This window comes from Peromyscus maniculatus, chromosome 8 (assembly GCF_049852395.1).
Source record: "Peromyscus maniculatus bairdii isolate BWxNUB_F1_BW_parent chromosome 8, HU_Pman_BW_mat_3.1, whole genome shotgun sequence".
NCBI lineage: Eukaryota > Metazoa > Chordata > Mammalia > Rodentia > Cricetidae > Peromyscus > Peromyscus maniculatus.
The window spans coordinates 57,227,501-57,251,245 of NC_134859.1; the positions used below are offsets into that span (position 1 = coordinate 57,227,501).

General features: G+C 40.5%; 1 protein-coding gene across 1 annotated transcript in view; it reads right to left on the bottom strand.

Moving 5' to 3' along the window:
- Positions 1–23,745, bottom strand: part of LOC102903863 (NACHT, LRR and PYD domains-containing protein 1b allele 4-like) — an 84,972-nt gene that overhangs the window by 10,884 nt on the left and 50,343 nt on the right. Inside the window, exons 5-8 of the mRNA XM_076542819.1 lie at positions 19,464–21,135; positions 15,168–15,338; positions 14,272–14,442; positions 299–388 (exon numbers count right to left, since the gene is read on the bottom strand). Of these exons, the coding sequence (XP_076398934.1) occupies positions 299–388; positions 14,272–14,442; positions 15,168–15,338; positions 19,464–21,135 (2,104 nt within the window). The remainder of the gene's footprint in view (positions 1–298; positions 389–14,271; positions 14,443–15,167; positions 15,339–19,463; positions 21,136–23,745) is intronic.

Sequence of the window (23,745 nt, forward strand, 5' to 3'; positions counted from 1 at the left end):
TATTAATACATATGCTTTGTCAGGGGACTTACCACTAACTCAGCTTTTCATATTCTTTTATCTTGATTGACAATATTAAGAAGGCATGTTATATGATTCTATTTTTTAAATCATACACCTATCACAAATACACACACACACACACACACACACATCTCACTTTGGTCACTGTGGTTTTCTAGGTTCTCTCACTCTCATTGTCTTCAGCATCCCCCAAAGACCCTTTTCCACCTCTCAGCTCTGCAGAAGCCACATAGTGCCTGGGTTGACCAGTAGGAGTTCTGTGTCCACCCCTTACCATGTACTGGAGATGTGTAGCCATGGATTCTCTGCCTCCATGACCCTGAGCTCCATCATCACCTGGTCACTGAGATTGGTCTGGTCCATCCTACAAGCACAAGAGGGGGCTGTTTCTTCTGGTATCCACCATAGGATCAAGAGACCTCAGGATCCAGGATCCTGGACTCTTCTATGTTATCTGTAGATGGAGCTAGTGAGGAGGCTTGTTAAGGCTTATTCCTGACCCAGACCCAGGACAAAGCATGGAGATGAGTCTCATTGGGGCTTTGCCAGTGTGTGTGGGGAGATCTGAAGCCAAAATGTGGACATTTGGAACTTTCCAGAACTGAAATGAAGGTCTTGCCCTTTATACCCCTTTTCCCACATGTCAGTTATTGGTAACAGACTCTCCAAGGGAAGGAAACATAGCCATAGATGAGGGGATTCATGTTGGAAAAGGGCCACATAGTAGCCATCAGCATTCCTAGTGGCTGGAGGTCATGGCTGTATCCCTAAAGGTATTCTGGGCAGGTGTTCAAAGTAAACACATAGTGCTGGGATCATGGGTACTCTCCTTGAGGGAAAGAGCCTTGGTTCCATTCTCACCTCCCTCCCCTTTTCCTTTAATGCTAAGGGAGAAAGCCTTGTCCTTTTACAGCACCCACTACCTGAGGTCTGCTGGACCCATCTTTATTATCCCCAAGTCCTAGGATTTCTGGATGTTAGGGTAGTGACCTTCCCTGGGTTTCCCCATCCTCAGGCCAGAACCATAGCTATATCACTCCCATCTGCCTATTGTAAGGCACAGACAAGGATGGAGGGGAAAGGGTCCTGCACCTGTGAGAGGTTAAGCAATGTCAGGTTCACCATGCTCCAGCTCCTAACAGGCTCTTCAGCCTATGAGAAACAGTCATGGCTGAAAGCAGGCTGGAGAACAAAGGTGCTGAGCAGCTGGGCCAGTTTCAGCTCCCAGAAAGAAGACTCTTCACTACCCAACTGCTCCTTTAGCTTCGAGAGTTGAAGCAGAAGGCCTGACAGAGGGAAATCTTAGGGAACAGGCTTGCTGTACTCCTCCTATTGGCTGGTAGCACCAGAAGACAGGGTTTGGTACTCTCTATGGTTCTCTGATCACATGAAGGGCACTGGCGAGCAACCTGGGAAGTTCCTCTAGAAACTGGTTGTAGGCTTGGGCTGGGGAGGTGGAAGTATTCAGCTGAAGGTTTTCTGTGTCCTACCTGGTCTGTAGCCACTCAGACCCAAGTAAACACACAGAGGCTTATATTAATTAAAACTGCTCTGTCATTAGCTCAGTTTAACTATTGACTAGCTCTTACACTTAAACTCAGCCCATTTCTGTTAATCCATATGTTGCCACATGTTCTGTGTGCCATTACATGCTGCTCGCTGGATGACAGGGTGGTGTCTCCTCTGTGAAACAGGAACCTAAAGGACCATATTGTGGTGGTAATCTAATTGTATTGAAATATTATTTTGATTTGTACTGAAATATTAATTTGATTGTATGTTAATAAATAAAGTTGTCTGGGGGTCAGAGCTATTAGAGCCATAGCAAGAGTGTGGCGGTGGTGGCACACGCCTTTAATCCCATAGATATCTGTGTGTTCAGGGTCAGAGCTATTAGAGCCATAGCAAGAGTGTGGCGGTGGTGGCACACGCCTTTAATCCCATAAGATCTCTGTGTGTTCAGGGATACAGCCAGCATTGGAGACATATGCCTTTAAGACCTAGGGGGCTGTACATTCAGACAGTGACGAGGCAGTCATGTGTTTGGGTTTACAACCAATGAGAAGGCAGAACAACATACTTTAAAAATACGAACCGAGAGGAAGTAGGTCTCTTTTCGCGAAGCTGGGACAGCAGGAGGAAGGGTGAGATTTTAGCTCTGAGCTCTGACCTCTTGGCTTTCTCTTTTACATTGTTTCTGTGTTTCTTATTTAATAAGACGGTTGGTTACATCTACATCTGGCGCCCAACGTGACAAGAATCCATTAAAAACTGCTTGGCTTGGCGGCAGGTCCGCTTTCCCGCAAGGGCGGCAGGCGGCCCACGGCGGCGGCGGCGGCGGCGGCGGCGGCGGCGGCAGCGGCGGCACACGGCGGCCGGCGGCAATCGGCTTCTTAGTCCGAGCTGCTGGCGTCCTAGTCCGGGTAGCAACTTCTAGCCCGGGCCTAGGTCTGTGAGCAGCTTGCCTAAAGCCGGTGCTACAAACAACTCAGACCTGCCCTGCCGAACAGGGTCCTGCCTGTAAAGCCAACGCACGTGGTCGGAGCTTAAGGAAGCCAGACCCAAGCCTTGACTCGGCACAAGAGGGAACACGTGGCTGCATTTAAGCTTTAGCCGGCTACGCTTTCTTGTGCGTTCTCTCTTTCCTCTCTCTCTCTCTCTCTCTCTCTCTCTCTCTCTCTCTCTCTCTGGATTTACACCTGGGACACTAGGTGGCTGCTTTGAAAATCCCCTCGGATTTCTACTGTTCTACGCAGATTTGGTAAGTCATAATATATCAGATATTTTAAAGGAAACTATCTAAAAGAGAATTTTTTTCCACATTAAAAAACAAATGGGTTTTATGTGTACATTGGAAGAAAATTGGTTTTTGTTCGAAATTTTAGGCAGTCTGGCAATGGAACAACTATATAATATTAGTATTGGTGGAATTATGCACCTCATCACTATAATAATCCACATTTTAATATTTAAAAAGATAGTCAATTTAAGTGCCAGGATAACAGCGTTAGAAGAACTTGTTAAACCTGTAAAAATTCAGACAGAAGAAATTAACAGTGAAGTTGTTTCAAGTCGGGATCATAAGGTTGCAGAAAGAAAGCCTGTTTTCACACAGTCACCCTTAATTTATCCTGTAACAGTACAGCAGATGCCTGATCAAATGGCTACACAAAATACTTGGGCTCCAATTGAAATGTTGGATTTAAAAAGGTTTAAGGAGGCAATAGTATCTTATGGCATGCATTCCCCATATGTAAAGCAAATGTTAAACACTTGGTCAACATATAATAGGATAGTACCACAGGACTGGCGGGACCTCGCACAAGGTGTTCTGGAACCCAGCCAGAGACTTCAATTTCTGACTTGGTTTAAGGAGGAGGCTAAAAACATAGAAAAACAGTGGAGGGATAAAGGAGTACAAGTTTGCCAGGATCAGCTTATGGGCGAAGGCCAATATGCTTCAGCACAAGCACAATGTTTATATGATGTCCAAACCCTAATTTTATGTCGAACGGCAGCCTTGAATGCATGGGACAAAGTTGAGGAACCAGGAAAAAAATCTGAGTCATTTACAAAGGTGAAGCAAGGCCCAAAAGAGTCTTTTACAGATTTTTTACAAAGACTGGCTTCAGCAGTAAAGAGAACGGTCTCGGATTCAGAAGCTGGTAAGGCAATAATTGAATCTTTGGCCTTTGAGAATGCGAATGCAGCATGCAAAAGAATAATCAGGCCATTAAGGGCAAGATCTGCACCTATGGAAGATTGGATTAGAGAAACAATTAATGTTGAAGCTGATGAGCATGATGATACATGGGTAGGAGAAGTAATTTCAAAAGGTTTGAGGAGTGTTAGATGTTTTGGATGTGGAAAGCAAGGACATTTGAAAAGGGACTGTAGACAGGTCATTTCCAGAAACAATGTTTCTTCAAGGAACAATGGCAACAGAATGCCCCTTCCTTCTGGAGTATGCAGAAGGTGTGGTAAGGGAAAACACTGGACCAACGAATGTAGATCAACAAAGGACAGACAGGGTAATCCTTTGCCTCAGTCTTCGGGAAACTCCCAGAGGGGCCTCAGGCAGGCCCCCAGTGCAAATCCAGTTCAAACCTTTCCGGCAGCCATAGAGGAAATGCCTGCTCTGGAGAGCGATTAAATAACCAAATGCCTATTGGAATAAATCATGCTGGTCAGAATGATGAAACAGAGAGAATAGAAAATTCAGGAGAAAACATAAAGAAAATTTTTTGGCAAACTTCTATTAATGAACAAAGACCAAAATTAACGATAAAAATAAATGGTGTTTTGTTGTCTGGTCTGGTAGACACAGGTGCGGACGTTACCATAATTGCACCAGAATTTTGGCATCCAACTTGGCCTCTTCAGGAGGTAAACGTTCAACTGTTAGGAATTGGGACATTATCTCAGGTGAAACAGAGTGCAAGATGGCTCGAATGTATAGGTCCAGAAGGACAGAGAGGAAAATTAAAACCATATGTGGCTAACATAACTATGAACCTGTGGGGTCGAGACTTGTTGCAACAATGGAATACTCAGATTAACATCCCTCCAATCTCAGAAACAAATCATAAACTAGCACATGTTACTGAGAGAAATATTAGAAGATATTGTTCTAATGAGTGGTCACCAGCCATCCATATTATACAAGAACAGGGCACAATAACTGATGATCTTCCAAAGACACCAACAGCTCTACCTTTAAAATGGTTAACAGACAAGCCTGTATGGGTCCAGCAATGGCCTTTAACAACAGAGAAACTCCAGGCTTTAGAAGAGCTGGTAGAAGAACAGTTAAATGCTCAGCATATTGAAGAATCAACCAGCCCTTGGAATTCTCCTGTATTTGTTATTAAAAAGAAATCTGGTAAATGGAGAATGGTAACAGACCTTAGGGCAATTAACAAAGTAATTCAGCCAATGGGTTCTCTACAATCTGGGATGCCTTTGCCTACTCTGTTACCAAAAGGATGGCCTCTCATAGTTATTGATTTAAAAGACTGTTTCTTTTCAATACCCTTACAAGAAAAAGACAGAGAAAGATTTGCTTTCACAGTGCCTACTTATAATAATTCTCAACCGGTTAAAAGATTTCAATGGAGGGTCCTCCCACAGGGAATGTTGAATAGCCCAACTCTGTGCCAATATTTTGTACAACAGCCATTGGAAGTGATACGTAAAAAATTTCCTAAATCTATAATTTATCATTATATGGACGATATTTTACTAGCTGACTCAAATGCAGATACTTTAGAAATAATGTTTGAAGAAGTAAAGAAAATTTTGCCTCGCTGGGGATTACAAATTGCTCCTGAAAAGATACAAAGAGGAGATTCTATTAATTATTTAGGATATAAAATAGAGCTACAAAAAATTAGACCCCAAAAGGTGCAAATTCGGAGAGATAGACTACAGACTCTTAATGACTTTCAAAGATTATTTGGAGATATTTCTCATCTACGAACTATTGTTGGGGTAAAAAACGATGAACTGACTAATTTGTTCAAAACCTTAGAAGGTGACAAGGACTTAAATAGTCCAAGAGAATTATCACCTGAAGCTGAGAAAGAATTAGCATTGGTAGAAAAGAAAGTGCATGAAGGACACGTGAATCGTATTGATCCAAAGCTGGATTGCATTTTGGTTATCTTACCTTCTAGGCGTTCTCCTACTGGAATATTAATGCAGAGGGAAGATATTATATTGGAATGGATATTTTTACCAAATAAACCAAATAAAAAATTAAAAACTTATGGGGAAAAAATCTCTGACTTGATTTACAAAGGAAAATTGAGACTTCGTCAATTAGCAGGCATAGACCCAGCAGAAATTGTCGTACCATTAACTAAGGAGGACATTGAAAAATTATGGACAGAAAGTGAACCTTGGCAAAGAGCTTGCAGTAATTTTTTGGGAGAAATTAACAGCAAATATCCCAAAAGCAATAGAATTGATCTTATAAAGAGAGCTGAATGGATCTTGCCTCGAATTGTACGGCAAAAACCCATATCTGGAGTTCGTACATTTTATACAGATGCCAACAAAGAAGGAAAGGCAGGTTACAAATCAGAAAATTTAAGTAAAGTGGTTCAAAGTCCGTATAATTCAGTGCAAAAATCAGAATTGTATGCTATTCTGTTGGTATTAATGGATTTTTCAGAACCTCTCAACATAGTAACTGACTCTCAGTATGCTGAAAGAGTGGTGTTACATATTGAGACTGCAGAATTTATCCCTGATGCTTCAGAATTAACTTCACTATTTATTCAATTACAAGATACAATCAGGAAAAGGAATCATCCTTTATATATAACTCACATTCGATCCCATACTGGTCTGCCAGGCCCTCTAGCACAAGGCAATGAAGAGATTGATAAATTATTGATAGGAAATGTGCTGGAGGCCTCAGAATTTCATAAAAAACATCACGTTAATAGTAAAGGTTTAAAAAAGGATTTTTCCATAACCTGGCAACAAGCCAAAGAAATAATAAAGAAATGTCCTACTTGTTCCTTCTACAATCAGACGCCATTACCAGCAGGATGTAACCCAAAGGGTACTCAGAGAAATGAAATCTGGCAGATGGACGTGTTTCAATTTGCAGAATTTGGAAAATTGAAATATGTACACCACACTATCGATACTTATTCAGGATTTCAATGGGCAACTGCTTTGAGTTCTGAAAAAGCTGATTCTGTAATCACTCATTTGCTAGAAGTTATGGCCATCATGGGTATACCTGCACAAATCAAAACTGACAATGCTCCATCATATGTCTCTGTTAAAATGAAACAGTTTTTTGCTTATTACAATATAAAGCATATTACAGGCATACCACATAATCCTACAGGTCAAGCAGTTATAGAAAGATCAAACAGAACTCTAAAGGATATGCTAAATAAACAGAAATGGGTAACAAAAACCCCCAGAAATAGACTGCATAATGCTCTTCTAACTTTGAATTTTCTGAATGCCAATGAGAAAGGAACAACAGCTGCAGAGAGACATTGGATAATAGAAAAAACTACAGAATTAAATCAGCCTATATACTTTAAGGATGTGCTGACCTCAGAATGGAAACCAGGGTACGTATTACATTGGGGACGTGGTTTTGCTTTTGTTTCTACAGGAGAAGATAAGCTGTGGGTACCATCAAAATTGATAAAGGTTCGATTTGAACAAGAGAGACCTCTTAATTAGAGGAGGTGATAGTTCATCAACCAGCATGAACATCCAATTTAAACTAACTTGTATCAATAAAACATGCCTTTTCATTTCATCAGATAATAACTTGCCAAAAAGGAACATCCCCAAAATTAGTCTTGGGGAAAAGTTTTTGTTTTTGTCTTTTAGGAGAATGAAGGTTAAGGAATCTGAAGAACACTGGACAAATGAGACAACTGAAGAAAAGGGACAAATCATCTATCCCAAGAAACAGAGTGAAACGGTGTATGGGTATATATTATCTAAAAAAAAAAAAATTTTATGTCTTCCTAAATGTTTGTTTCTGCTTTTCTCTAAAGATTTAACACTATTGGTCTTCTAACAGTCCCAGTTCAATTAAAATTTAAAGCTGACTTTGGAGTTGGAGAATGGCTCTCTCCTTCTTTAAAATCAAGCATGTTGTTAAAAGGAAAATGCAAACTCCCTGTATCATGCCAGAATAAGAGCCATCTTCTGCTATGGTACAGGACAAAAGCAAAATTAATTAAGGGACTATTCTATTACTAATCTCAACTCTTTGATTCTATTCTGATTCTTTAAACTTTTCTCAAAGTATAAATTTTATATCAAAATTTACAAGATTAATATATATATATACATTTTAAACTTTGTTAAGATATGAATGGTCACATAGAGTACTAACTAATTCTAGAAAAAAGGCTAGCTGCATATATATGTTTTTGTGTTCGAGTCTCTTATCAGTTTTCTGCAGGAAATCACGGCCAGGCCTAATATCAACTGAAGTCTCCAGAAAGAAGATGGGGCCCCACAACAACAACAATTCCACGTGGACAATAATAATATCATTAAGCTGACAAACATCATCCACAGATCAGCTTTGAACTACAAGGTGCTCAGAGCAATTTTGAGATGACTAGCTGAGATGATCCAGTCTCAAAGACTACTTGAATAAGGACTTGAGATAAACCCTGAACTTTGGCATTATACACAGACTGGATAATGAAGGATATAGTTACCTCTCCTAGAATTTGACAATTAACCTAAAATTTTTCTTTCAGGATAAAGAAAACTTCGCCCATACCCAGCAGGAAGCAATTTTAAGAATATGACGCCCACATTCCCAAAGAGGTGGTGTGGGGCGGGTGGTTTTTTGGTCTTTTTAATGGGTTTTGGGTCTGGGATAATTTTCAGTGTTTAGGGGGGTTGGTTACAAGTTATTGTCAAGGGTTAGGAAAAAGGCTAAGCAAAGGAGATTAGATTTAAGGTTCTTGTTTAAAAAAAAAAAAGAGAAAGAAAGAAAAGAAAAAGACAATTACTAATTTTAAATACTTTACATTGGATTGAATTGTTTTATATTGTACACAAATTTGAAACTGATATTGTTAGAAAATGCTATATGTATATTTCTAATTGTATTTATTCCATCCATTTAACAATGTAATGCAAATTTCTGATCCTTGAATGTTATTATTATCAACTATTAGGATATAAAGAAATGAAAGCTAGTAGTTAGACATTATCATAGAACTTGTAGTCATATTAGATATGTTTTAAAAATTGAGCAGAGATGTTTTAGACAGGTCATCTTCAAACCCTTCAGAGATCTACAGAATATGGCATTTAAAATGTTTTAATAACTTAGAAAATTTTTCTTTTTTGAGACATGTCGGCTCCTGGCAGTACCAATCTACTTTAGAGAAAATATGGGCATTGAAGAAACTGCATATGGAGTCAACTTTCATTCTGGCAAAAGTTAGCCACTGGACAACAAAGTATCCTCGAATACAGGACAAAATGGACAGACAGATCACGAAACAAGGGACTACTGATTCTTGCCAAAACAAGTGTGGTTATGGCTTTATCAAAAGGCATCTTCTGAGGCCAGGACAATATGGCCCCATCCCTGAAGTGGCCTTCGCATCCGGAAAAGGTACGGTGCCCTTTTCTTCGAAGGCAGCTTAACAGGCAGAGGGCCGATGGATTCTGTTGTACAATGGAACAGCAGCTGAAAGCTCATGCCTCTCAAAAGTAGACTGGCATTTAATAGAGGGATGTGGAGAAGAAGGGGATGCTGAGACGAAGCCATATATACACAGCCAAGAAGAATGGACAGCTGAATTAAAAAACTGTCAACAATTTCCAGAATTTAAAATCCTGAATCATGACAGGACACTAGTGGAATTCAGGTGTTTCTGGTACGTGGACTGCTCTCACCCAATGTGAGGTTGAACTGTTGACCTTGTGTACATCCTACTTCACAAATGAGTCTGTCAGATACACTAAGCCTATAGGCTGAAGATGATGCCCCAACACTGCGGAGAAACCTCAGGTGACTACCCAGGCAGCTGGCTGTTTCTGTCAACTCACAAAATTTTTTTTGGAAGTTGCTTGCATGCACTTCCTGTTTTTATTTTTGTTAGCTAATATTATTCCCTTCTTGGGTCTCTGAGGGAGTTGAAGATTAGTTAGTTATGGTTGAAGATTAGTTAGTTATAGTTGAAAATTAATTAGGATAGAAAGTACATTAGATACATCTTGGAATTATCAAAATAGGATAGATAATGGAATTATTTTCTCTGATTCGTCAAATACCTGTTTAGGTATTTATTACTTGTATATATTGTATATAGTTATTGTACTTTTGTATATAGTTTTTCTTTTGTTAGTCATAACCTTTTGCTTTTTTTCTTTTTATTAAAATAGAAAAGGGGAAATGTGGTGGTAATCTAATTGTATTGAAATATTATTTTGATTTGTACTGAAATATTAATTTGATTGTATGTTAATAAATAAAGTTGTCTGGGGGTCAGAGCTATTAGAGCCATAGCAAGAGTGTGGCGGTGGTGGCACACGCCTTTAATCCCATAGATATCTGTGTGTTCAGGGTCAGAGCTATTAGAGCCATAGCAAGAGTGTGGCGGTGGTGGCACACGCCTTTAATCCCATAAGATCTCTGTGTGTTCAGGGATACAGCCAGCATTGGAGACATATGCCTTTAAGACCTAGGGGGCTGTACATTCAGACAGTGATGAGGCAGTCATGTGTTTGGGTTTACAACCAATGAGAAGGCAGAACAACATACTTTAAAAATACGAACCGAGAGGAAGTAGGTCTCTTTTCGCGAAGCTGGGACAGCAGGAGGAAGGGTGAGATTTTAGCTCTGAGCTCTGACCTCTCGGCTTTCTCTTTTACATTGTTTCTGTGTTTCTTATTTAATAAGACGGTTGGTTACATCTACACCATATCACCTTGCAAAGTTTAGTGGTCACTTTCCTATGGGTCCTGCATGTCCAGTTGATACAACATTTTATCAAACAGTCCAGGCAAGAACAGTCCATATGGAGTGTCTTTGATGCCCATCTTTCTCTTTGAAATAAATCAGCGCTGCCAGAAGCAGACTTGTCTCACTGTTCAGAATGTCTGAGTTTTAAAAACATTTTAAATGTCATATTCTGTACGTCTTTGAAGTGTTTAAAGATTGCCTACCTTATTGAAATATATCTATGTATACCTAGAAAACTTAACTAACATGACTATTAGTTTGATTATCATGGATGACTAATTATTAATCTGTATTTCTCAACTATACACTACAATTTCAAATGAGTTGCACGAACAAAATACTTCAAACAAGAGTAGAAATACACATACAGTATAACAAAATTAACTTTAAATTTGTATCAATAAACTAAAATCCATAGCAATGTAAAACATTTCAAACAAGTTGTTGCTCTTTAAAAGTAGGTTCAATAATCTACCCTTTCATCCTATCATATCTATATTCTATATTTCTATATCATATGTAGGTAGCTGGACACCAAAGTATTCGAGCTTGAGCGCAAGTTACACAGAGGTTTCTGCAAGCCATGCAACATGGTACGTGGTGGATACAGCTTTTGCTACTAAAAAAAAGAGGTTTCTGGGTTATATGCTGCTGGATGGAAGCACAGACCCACTGCTTCCCAGAGTCTGAGATGAGCATTGGTTCCCAGAGCTGACTGTAAACATAATTCTGCCATGTTAGGAAGCTGAGGTTGGCAGAGCCAGAAACCAAAGATGCCATTTCAGTCCTAGTAATGCTGCAGTTTAGAGCAATAGATTCACAATAAAACAGATTCAGATGAAATAAACCTCTAAATGGTTTAAGGTATGTGTAAAAATGTACATAGGCTTGGAAGAGAGAGGAAAAGGAATATAGACAGTTATATAAAGAAATAGTTTTAAAAAAATAAAGTCTTTAAAGACAGTAAAAGTAATATAAAAATAAGCCATATAAAGATTGGTATTTTAAAGAGAATCCAGATTGTGTTGTCTTTAGGAATTTTAAGTGCAGAGAGACATTTGATTGTAAAAAGCTGCTGAGTTAAATCAGTATGTATATTTTAAAGGTATCTTGACTTCAAAATTTATTTAGGGATATGTTGCTTTGGAAAAGAGATTCTGCTTTTGTTTCCACAGAGGATGAGAACATGTGGATTGCTTCCAGAATAATATGGTTTGACCAGTCAAGACCCCCTGAGAGGCCCAGATGATCCAACATCCAAAAATTGCTTCAAGACAACTAGCTCAAACAATGCAGCCTCACAGATTACTCCAGCCAGGACTTGACCATAATTCTTAATTTTCTCAGGATCCCCATAAGAATACCAGTGCTCCCTATCAGCAGGAAGTAGCCAAGAACACTACACCCACATCCCCAAAAAATGGATTATGGATGTCTGTCTTTGTTTAGATTATTGGTTATAAATTGTTATTGGTCATAATCTCTTTCTAAAACAAGAAAGGGAGATATGATATAGAAATATAGGATATAGATATGATAGGATGAAAGGGTAGATTATTGAACCTACTTTTAAAGAGCAACAACTTGTTTGAAATGTTTTACATTGCTATGGATTTTAGTTTATTGATACAAATTTAAAGTTAATTTTGTTTTACTGTATGTGTATTTCTACTCTTGTTTAAAGTATTTTGTTTGTGCAACTCATTTGAAATTGTAGTGTATAGTTGAGAAATACAGATTAATAATTAGTCATCCATGATAATCAAACTAATTGTCATGTTAGTTAAGTTTTCTAGGTATACATAGATATATTTCAATAAGGTAGGCAATCTTTAAACACTTCAAAGACCTACAGAATATGACATTTAAAATGTTTTTAAAACTCAGACTTTCTGAACAGTGAGACAAGTCTGCTTCTGGCAGCGCTGATTTATTTCAAAGAGAAAGATGGGCATCAAAGACACTCCATATGGACTGTTTTTGCCTGGACTGTTTGATAAAATGTTGTATCAACTGGACATGCAGAACCCATAGGAAAGTGACCACTAAACTTTGCAAGGCGATATGGTCCTTCAGGTTCCTGCTTCACAGAGGAGACTGCCAGGCATTTTGCAGGACACAGAGAAAAGTGAATGATAGACTAAGTCTATGGGCTGAAGATAGATGTCCCAGCATTGCAGAGGAACTTTGGATAACTGTCCAGGCAGCCAGCTGTCTCTGTCATTCTAGATTTTTGGAAGTTGCTTACAATGCTCTTCCTGTTTACTTAGGTAATATTATATCCTTCTGAGGTCTTTGATGTAGTTGAAGACTAGATAGTTATAATTATAGTTTTCCTTGGTTATGATAAGAGATAAGGTAGATATATAAAACCTTAGATTCACAAATATAAGATAGAATATCTTCCTTAATTTTGCCAAATACAAATAGAATAGATATTGTAACTGTAATTCTTGCTAGATAACTGTTCTATTATATGTAATTTTACTATGTTAATATTAAAACCTTCCATTTGAATAGAAAAAAAAGGGGAAATGATGGGAATGTCTTTCTGTATGCTATGAAAATATGTTGTTCTGATTGGTCAATAAATAAAGCCATTTGGCCTATGGCAAGGCAGCTTAAAGGCAGGTGGGGAATTCAAAGAGAAAGACAGGAAGTGGACGAGAGAGATGCCAGCAAGCTGCCCAAGGAGCAATATGCAATGGGAAACAGGTAAAGCCATGGAACATGTGGCAATACATAGATTGATAGTTAAGGGGTGATTTGGAATAGAAGAGCTAGCTGGTAAGAGGTCTGCCATGGGCATGGTTTAAAAATAATATAAGCCTGTGTGTGTTTATTTGGGACTGTGGGAGCCAGGCAGGACCAGGAAAACTTTAGCTACAGGACAGGAGAGGGAGAAGCTCAGAGACAGTGTGAAGAGGCTTAGTGGAGGACAGCAGTCTCCAGAGCTGTAGTTTGGAGGCTTCCAAGATTGTATGAAACTCTAGTGCAAAGGTAATGGCACCATTTCAGGCACTAAGAGGACAACATCTGGCTCCTGTAGTGAAATCTATGGCCCTTCAGGTGTTCAACCTCTTTCTGTTCCAGAGTTTCCCCCAACTCCTCCTTTGTCTGGGCCCTGGTCTCAGCTTGGCCCAACCAAGTCCTATATCTCCTTCAGGCCTCAGAAAACCCTCCTAAGCCATTTAATAAAGTAGCATCTTTCACAGCATGACATTCTCAAAATACTGTTGCCTCCACATCATTCAGTAGAGCTTGTCACAGAGGCTGTTGGGTGATCTATGTCTGTTTCTTTCCACACAGCTTCAGGGGGACAGAGCCATGTGTATTTGTGATTGTATCCCTAGGGCCTGGATCAATGCTTATGTATATAAGGCCTGAAATGGATTCATGAATGAATAAATGATTGAAGTACTGTCCTGGTGTAAGGCAAACCTGGGAGTCTTTCAGGATATACAGCCTTGCTAAAACCTATGATTTCACTGTGCCCAGCTACCTACCGGATTTATCTTTGTTTTTAAATATGTATATTTTGTGTCATTGTAATCCACAAGGTGGGTATGACACTCTATTTGGTAGATGAGGAAACAGAGGGTTAGAGAAGAGAGCAGCTTACCCAAGTCATAGAGTGTAAATGGCACAGCTGGCCAGGCTAATGATGCATTGTCTGTCCCCTTTCTTTTCTGTGTCCCATGTTCTGTAACACCCATGTCTTTCCCTTGCCTTCTGCCCAGAGGGAATCTCAGGTTATTACTTACCGTAGGATTCTGAGGTTGCAGTTAGGATTCCTGAGCCCCTCACACAGCAGCCTCACACCATGGTCACCCAGGTCATTCAGCTGCAGGTCTAGCTCAGTCAGGCTGGAACTGGCCTTGAGCACTGAGGCCAGGTTCAAACAGTGTCTGGATGTAAGGCTGCAGTTGATAAGCCTGCATGGGAGATGCTCACCATTAGCTTCTCCAGGGCCAACTGCTCTTGAGAACTTACCTCAGGTCTTTTTTTGTGAGCCCTGATGTGCTATGCTAGCACTGCTTAGCTCTCTGGAGTGCATTTTCTAATCTGGGGGTATAATTCCATGCTACCCACAGCTGAGCTACAAAAACAATGGAGTATAGGCTGGAGAATACTGCTTTGCTGTGACTGCACATTGCAGAGCTTCATGAGGCCCAGGACAGCTAACTTATATTTCAAGAGCCATCTGATATGAAATTCACCAGAGAATAGGGCATCTGACTCATTACATAAAATCATAATAATGATGGAGTCCATAAAAACAGAGTAGAAGGCTGGATATGAGGTCAGAGGGCACGAGAAAATAGGGCAAGAGGGCATTGCCTGAGCTTGCAGCTTTCTCCCTTTGGGCTTCCTTTGTCTCTGTGTTCTTCAGCTCTCTGAGCCACTTTCTGAGGAATTTTGCTCCACTGGAGACCTCATAGGCCTGTTGGTAGTGGGATTCCTTGATGAGTGTCAGTCTTTCATGATCACAAAGAACAGAATCCCATTTATCATAGCAAATCTGGTATCTGTCACAGGTGTGGTCAAAACAGTTTAGTGAATATTTGATGAATGCCAGTCCTCACCCTAGACTCAGGTTTTGCATTTAGTCTCCAGTCTATCCATCCCTGCTTCAAGGGAGAATCAAGGCCAGACTCACCACAATGTCTTTAGATGACATCCAGGGCAACTCAGGGTCCTACAAAGACTGCACAGTGCAAAGTAGCTCATTGGATTTCCACTTAGGTCCAGCTCCTCCAGGTTTCCTGTGATCTCAAGAGTAGAGAAGAGAATCTGCCAACTGGTATCTGTGATAGGGATCCACCTGGACCTGAAGGAGAAAGAAAAGGGGGGGTAATGAGGAATGTAACTTGTGTGTCCATGGTCTGAGGTGCACATCCTCACACAGCAGATTAGGTTTCTATCTGCCTTAGCACCAGGCCTCAGTATGCTAACCCCAGGATTCACCAGCTTCTACATGCTCCTTTGCTCCAACATCTGGATCCTCTCCTCTGGGTGGTTCCTCATCTACATCCTTATCATAGTAATTTGTGTTCTCATTTTTTGTGTCTTTTTCTGACTAGTCTAGGTGTCCCATAGGGTGTGAACAGGTGACTTGCATGTTTTCTTTTTAATCTAGTGCTTACCACAGGCCCTGGTACAAAGAAGGACCTTGGTAACTCAGACAGCCTTCTTCCTTTTGATGTGAATGTACTCACTTTCCTTTGGAACAGTATTCTAGAGACTCATGGAGGAAAATTGGAAAGGAGAAGTGGAAAGAGAGCTCAGCAGAGGTGGTTGAGAATGACTCTGTGATGAGATATTGAGCATGATCATAAAAACTATAGATGTGTTTGTTCATGTGGTCCCTATATCCTTCCAAGGATAGAAGAGCACAGAGAAGGGGAAATAAGGGAGAGGGAGGATCAGCTCAGAGTGGTAGTGCAATTCCTGTAATGCCAGCAACCAAGTATACAAAAGCAGAAAAATAGTGAGTTCTAGGCCAGCCTAAGCTACAAACCTGAAGAGCTATACACCTGGCCTGTGCAATGTTCTATCCCAAACACTCCAAACAAAACAAAATGTCAAAGTCAAAAAACCACAACACCAAAAACACAGATTAAAAGCGGCCAACTTTGAGAACAAAAACTATAGACATTTTATTCTAATTGTACAAAACCAAAGAAATGTCAAGGTAACCAAATACTTAATTTTAAAGGATGGTATTTTTTGTTTGTTTTCATTTTTTTGAGACAGGGTTTCTCTGTGTAGCTTTGCGCCTTTCCTGGAACTCACTTGGTAGCCCAGGCTGGCCTTGAACTCACAGAAATCTGCCTGGCTCTGCCTCCCGAGTGCTGGGATTAAAGGCATGCGCCATCACAGCCCGGCAAGGATGGTATTTTTTAAAGCTTTATTATTTTTTACTTTATGTGTATATTTTATGCCTGCTTGTATGTGTGCATGCATAAGCCTGGAGTGGGTAGAAGCAGGGCCTCAGATCCTCTGACACTGTAATTAAAGTTGGTTGTGAGTCATCTGATATGGGTCCTGGGAATGGATTCACATCCTCTACAAGAAGAGCAAGTATTCTTAATCTTGGAACCACTCATCCATCCCTCAAAGGATGATAGTTTTGATGCATGGCTAATATTCACACTGACTTAAAGTGGAACTTCAGAATGTACTATTCAAAAATCCAGAGGTGCCATTATGAGCCATACACATAGAAGTTGCTCACTTTGCCATCTTTGGTGCCTTAATTTCTTTTCCTTGTCCTTTCCCTTCCCTTGGCTTTGGCCAGTCTCCACCTCTGAACTATCTTCCTTGTGTCCAATGGCCTCCTGCTTGTCTCTCTACCTTGTCTTGCTGTCTTTTCCCCTCATTTTTTCTTTCTCGCTAGTGATTGAAGCCTTTATCTTTCCCATGGGGTTGTCCCCAGGCTCTTAAGGCCACTGGCCTTTGCAAGCAGGCTGATGTTCCTTGTTTTTCTTGTCCTAACTGGTCTCTGTCTCAGTACATACTCAGAAATCTGAGGCTCCACAGCAGACCACTTCTATTTGCAACATCTATATCAAGATGCTTCAAGGATTACTTATTTTTAACCAGAGACATTTAGAAACAACCTAAAATGGCTAAGAACAGAAAAATGGTTCATTTGGTCAAGGTATTCTCACAAGAGAGTATAATAATGTTATTTAGAATGGTATTGTATTTGTAGTAAACTTTTAGTGGAGAAGACCGTCTTGATTCATTAAGAAAATAAATATGAATATATGACAACAGAGATAGTGTGGCTCAGTTTTCCCATAGAAAAGTACATAGTAAAAAGGTTAAAGAGCATGTCACATTTTTTCTTTCATGTTGTTAATTACACACAGGGTCTTGGGCTTATTATGTGGTGAGATTTCACCCAGAATAATGAGCATTTGAATGGTTGATCCCTGATTAGTGGTACTCTTTGGAGAGGCTTTGGAAGTGTGACTCTGTGGGAGAAAATATATCATTGGGGGAAGGCTTTAAGATTTCAAAGCCTTGAGCCATTCCCACTACACTCTTTTTTTTTTTTGCTTCCTGTTTGTTGTTTCAAGAAATGAGCTTCATCTGCTTCTCCAGTCACATTCTTTCCCTGTGTCACAATGGACCCTGATCCCTCTAGACCATAAGTCCAAATAAATTCTTCTGTAAGTTGCCTGTCTTGGTTAGATTTCTATTGCTGTGAAGGGACAGGAGGACCATGGCAACTCTTATAAAGAAAACATTTAATTGTGGTGGCTCCCTTACACTTCAGCAGTTCAGTCTATTATCATCATGGCTGAAGCATGGCAGCATGTAGGCAGACATGGTACTGACTACATCTTATCAAAAGGAAACAGGAAGTAGTGTCTCACTGAGCAGTATATTCAACATATATGAGACCTCAAAGCCTGCCCCCACAGTGACATGCTTCTTTCAACAAGGCCACACCTCCTAATAGTGACACTTCCTATGAGATTAGGGGGCCAAATACATTCAAACTACCACATTGACTTAACCCAAATTAATCAAGACAATCTTTCTACTAATGATCTACATCCTTATCTCATGATATTTTGAGACAGCACCACACTATGTAGCCCAGGCTAGACTGGGACTTCTGACCTTTCCTCAGCTTTCTGAGTTTGGGATGACAGGTATGCATGACCAAGCTCAGCTATACCAGTTCTTAATGCTGTCCTCTCTGAGAAATGGAATTCTGGAGGATACTATTTTTTTTGATAATTGATAGATCCTCACTCTTCTACAGGAAGCAGAATTTTATTAGTCCATCCTAATCATATATAATGAGTCATTGAGACAAATTCCAATATGTGTGCAACACACTTTGATCACATCTGTGCTCTCTGACCTGTTTTCTTTCCTCTCTTCATCCCCTTCCTGTTCTCTGACAGTTATTCTGCTACTTTTAAGTCATTTACTTTTTGTGTGGGCTTTTGTTGTGTTGTTCAGATTGGTATAAAAGCCAGAACTCAAGTAATCTCCCAGTTTTAGCCACCAAAATGATGGGATTTCAAATGTATGCTGGCCAAGCCCAGCTCAGCTTATCTGGGGGAAAAGCTTCAATGTGTAGAAACAAAATACTCAAAGAAAAAAACATCTCTTCCTCTGAGAATCTCTCCCTTCTGGTCCACTTGAGTGAGGATTCCCTTCCCTGATACCAGGTGTGTGCCTGACCAATGCAAGAGTCACACCCTATGTAATTTGTGTACTTGACTGCATTATGTCCAACTTTTGAGGTCCTCATGGCAGTAATTGTAGTTCTCCTCCTGTAATTAATTGATAGGGACTGTCATAAAATGAACACTTAATGAATATTGATGGTGTGCATCATCTAGAGGGGAGAGAGACACATCCTGGTACTGAGTCACCACTGCAGCACAGTGGAAGGGGAAGTCTACCTTGCTTCTAGGATTGGCAGGAAGTTAGGAAGCATTCAGGCTGAGTACCAGGGCCATGTTGCCTTAATTGATACAAACAAGGAAGTCATCTGGATAGGGAAAATATAGGGAATCTCTTACATATGCATTCTGAGGTAATCAGGGAAGACTTCAAGGTCATTGTCATGGGGATAAGGGATAGGGCCTGCAGGAATTGAATGAGCAGTTTTTCAGAGAGAAAGCATGGTAAGAGAGAGGATCAGTAATTGTAGGCCATTTGAACCTTCTGAAGGGTAAAGATGATTTGAATCTGAGAAGGTGTGTGGTCTTCACTGAGGCATAGGGAGAGACAGAAGTTCAAAGTCCACCCCTGGTCAACCACACAGAGACAAATAGAAAAAGTCAGATTCAGCAGTTAGATGTCACTGATGATCTGTATCATGCTGTCCTTGATGCAGCTAAGAGTATTGCTGGTGCTCAGAACATGTGTGCTCGTGGGATCCACAGGGAATCTGGACAAAGGGCTGTGTCTGGATACTCACAGAACCATCCTGGGGGCCATCAGCATTTGTCCTTGCTGTCCACCCCCATCCAGCTGAAGCCTGTTCACATGGTGGCAGAACTTAATGCAGAAAGTGACCACCATGAGCTCCACATCTGTCTGGACAATCAAATGCTTCACATTTGTCTGAAACACTGGGTGTGCCATATCTGTCAGGGCATTGTCCCTCATTTTTAGAAGATCATGCATCACTTCTGTCAAGAGATCCTCATTTTGAATCTCGTACAGACAATGAAACAACCCCAGAGAATATAGCTGCTGATGCTGGAGCAATGTACTGGATTTCCCCAGCAGGTTCCACGGTGTGTGCAGGATCAAGGGGCCTGTGAAGATCTTCCTTATCTCTTTAATCCCCTGTTCACTTAAAAGTCCAAATAGGAAGCATATGGTGGGTGCTTCAAACAGATCTTGTCTTCCATATACTTCTATAAGTGTTTCCACAATTCTGTAGCTTTCCATATCACCATGTCTCTCATTATCTCCCAAGATGCAGAACATTGCTGCAAAGAACTCTTGGAGACACAAGTGAGAGAAGCTGTAGCTCAGAGAACTGGGTTGCTTTTGAAGGATACCAATCTTCAGGAAAGTGGCAATGACATCTTCAGATAACCTTTGCTCCTGGAGATCTCTCTCACTGAACAGAGTCCTTCTTTTGCAGATGCCCTCAGCAGCCAGTGAGCAGAGCCCTGTGAGCTCATTTCCCTGGTACTTGGATGGGAGAGTCTGGGAAAGATATTTCAGGCAGAGAACTGTGGTGGTCTGAACAGTCATTGAGAGGTCTCCCCCCTGTTCCATCTGCTGCTTCAGGCAAGTGCAGACCAGCCAGGACACCCAGGGCACAAAACATAGTGTTGAGAGCACTGGGTTTGATTCAATGAAGCTAAATGCTGCAATTGATTCTCTTTGCTTTGTAAAATATTTGTTGAAGTATTCCTTCCGTCCTGACTCAGAGAAACCCAGGACTTCCACCCAACGTGGCTGCCCCAAGGAAGGAATGAGCTTCTTCAGAACTGTTGTCCGAGCTGTGAGCAGCAAGGAAGCCCCAGGCAGGATGGATTTCCTCAGCAAACTACCTAACAGTGTGTGCACTGGCTGTTGTTGGCTCCAGTGCACACAGAGCTCAGGATTCTGCTCCTCCAAGACCCATGCTGGCTCATCTATGCCATCCAGGATGAAGAGCAGCTTTTCAGGGTGAGACAGGATTTGCCTGATGGGAGCCTCAGGCACAGCCTGGTCTTTTGCTATGAGCTCAGCAAGACTCAGCTGTTTGTACTGGGCCAGCTCTCTGCAATTGAAGTAGAAGACATGCTGGAAGCGATCCCTGTAGAGCTGGCCTTCCTCCCAGGCTCTCTTCACATGCCTGGCCAGGGTTGACTTCCCAATCCCAGCAGCCCCCTCTAATATGACTAACTGAGGCTCTTCCTGGGTACCTGTGCTTGGGAGAAATAAGTCTTTGGTCTCAATCAGATGTCCTCTCTCCTCTGCTACACATTGATGCCAGCTTTTCCTGACCAAGGTCTCCCAGCCTCTTGGGCAAGAATTTTGTAGGAGTAGTAGCTGTGTGAAATTTTGGAGCAAATTCTCTGTTTTCAACGTCTGTGTGGGGTAAAGATTCTCTCTTCTTTGGTTCTGATATATTTCTGGAATGATTCCTAAATAAAGGAGAAAAAGATGGAGCATAAGTGTACACAGTACAGTTGTTTGTTCTTTCATTTATTTCTTTTTTCCTTCTCTTCATCTTTCAACAACCAGACAAGCTTAGGCATCTATCTAAGCTGTACGACAGACTCTCTGTGGGTGCTGGGATATCTGAACAGTACAGTGCAAAGTAGGTGAGCTTTATAGTAGAAGAATTTAGTTCAATTATTCACTTGACCTATAACAATTCTGTTTGGCCTTCACCCACACACCAGGTATTTATCAATGTCTTACTCTGTGCTAGACCTACTCTTGGGATCAAGAATAAATTGTGAGTTCACAGAAGCAACTTTGTCCTCATTCAGTCTATGGGATGATCCCATAGCTTCTCTAAGCTCAGCTTTCCCATTTGTAATTTTTGGGGCTGTGGTCTTTCCCTGCAGGAGGCCAGGGAGTACTAGAAGGAATTATGGCCAGTGGAGCCAATGTCTGTTCCTGACAGATCCCGTTGGCCCCCACCATTGCAGTCCTGACATCATTTTGTTAAGTCCTGAGACTGTGTCTAATGTAGCCTGTAAGACCAGCTTCCAGGCTGCTCGCATGGTAGCAAAGAAAATGCCACAGAGTAGCAGGGGCTCAAGAACCTTATCTATCTGAGGTTTTTAGGAAAGGAACGAGCGTGTTCTGATGGTTACTTTCTTTATTCTCTTGTGTTGCTCTCTTTTCCCATCTTGGCTTTTCTGTCTATTTTCTCATGTTGGCTCTAGCTCTTCTTTGTCTCAACAGCTATCTATCTACCTATCTATCTGTCTGTCTATCTATCTATCTATCTATCTATCTATCTATCTATCTATCTATCTATCTATCCATCCATCCAATAGCCTATTTCATGCAGAATATAGGAGTTACATTTTTATTTTATTTTTTTTATTTTACAACACCATTCAGTTCAACATAATAGCCACAAATTCCCCTGTTCTCCCCCTCTCGCCCCCCTCCCCCTTCCCCCAGCCCACCCCCCATTCCCACCTCAAGGTCACATTTCAGGAAATGATAAGAAACAGACCCATTCTGATGACACATATGTAATAAATCTTAGCTCTCTAATTGTGGGGCTGTAATCTTGCAGTTGCAACTTCAAAGAAAGTTCTAGTTATTGTTATCTATTTATAGAGATTGTCAAACTATTGAGGAATCTAAGAGAAATAAGGAATTTGTGCATATATTCTATATTTCTAACTGTAATAACATTTTAAATTAACACTTTGTAATTGACAGAAATGCTGGGCTTTCTCGAGGTGTTTAGAGAAAGAGAGCTGTGTCATAAATGCTTTGGTTGAAATTCAGGTTCACTTTAAATTTCTTAATATGAGCTCATTATGGCATTCTCCAAGGCACAGTAATGACAAAAGGTTTGTAAATCTTGAAATATATTTTCCTATCCTGTGTGTAACTTCTAATTGTCTAAGAACACTTACAGCCCTCATTAGTGGGTTCAGAGTCAAGTTATTTTCCGTAGCTTTTACTAGTCAGAACACATTTTTACAATTTGAGGACAGGAATGGTTGTAAGAATTTAACCATTTGCCAGCTAGCAATAACTGTGCTGTCTTTGTGTTTACAACCTGGCCAGGCAGCTTAGTATGTCCTTGTGATCTAGATTTCTATTTCTGAGAATGTATATTTTTAAATCCATTATAAAGACATCTGGTATTAACCTAAAGTTACTTTGAAGCCTTAAATCAGATGTCTTAGTGCTGGGGAGATATAACTAATTTATATATGCCTGAGCTCTGATATAAAACAGCTTTTAGATATGACTCACAGGCCTCGTATGTAACAACATGCCTAGCTATGAAAAATATCCTATTATTATTTTTATTCAACAAAATTATACAGATTAAGAAGAAATCATCTTCTTGACCATCTACAGATATACATATGCCCAGTAAATGGAATATATTCATGAGATAAATACACAGGCAGTGGGGGAATTTCCATGCCATATACATAGTAGTAGCAGCATGCAGGGAGAAAACAGAAGCAAAATACATTCTGGAGTCTGTATTCTCTTAAGCCTTGCTTGAATGAGACATATCCATCAGAGAGATATTCTTCTGGTAGACTGACACCTGAACTTCAGTTGCCACCTGCTGCACTTCTAATAAAACTATTGCTACCAGCATGTGTCTGATGTGATGGTCTAGGAATGCTGTAGTGTTTATGTTTCAGATCATAAGGCTTGATCCCCTGTCCATGGCCCTGGCAATCCCACATGTATTTTGTAGTTTCTTCCAGTATGTTTGGTGACAATAAGCCTTATTTGTGGGTACTGTTTGAATGTCTTTTCTTCTCACTGAAACTCAGTTGCCAGTGTAGAAGTATAGGGACAAGGGTCTAGTGTGAGTGTGTGGAGTCATGGGAGCAGGCCCCTTAATTGTTCATACTTTTCTTCTAGGAATGAACAAGCTATAGTGGGAAGGGGTTCCCCTTCTTTCTTGTAGGCACCTTCTTGCCTGTATACTTTTCTTCTTAAGTTGAGTGGTTGTAATCTCTACTTGGACTTCCAGATTCCAGAACTATAATTAAATATACATATTCTAAACAAACAAATAAACAAACAAA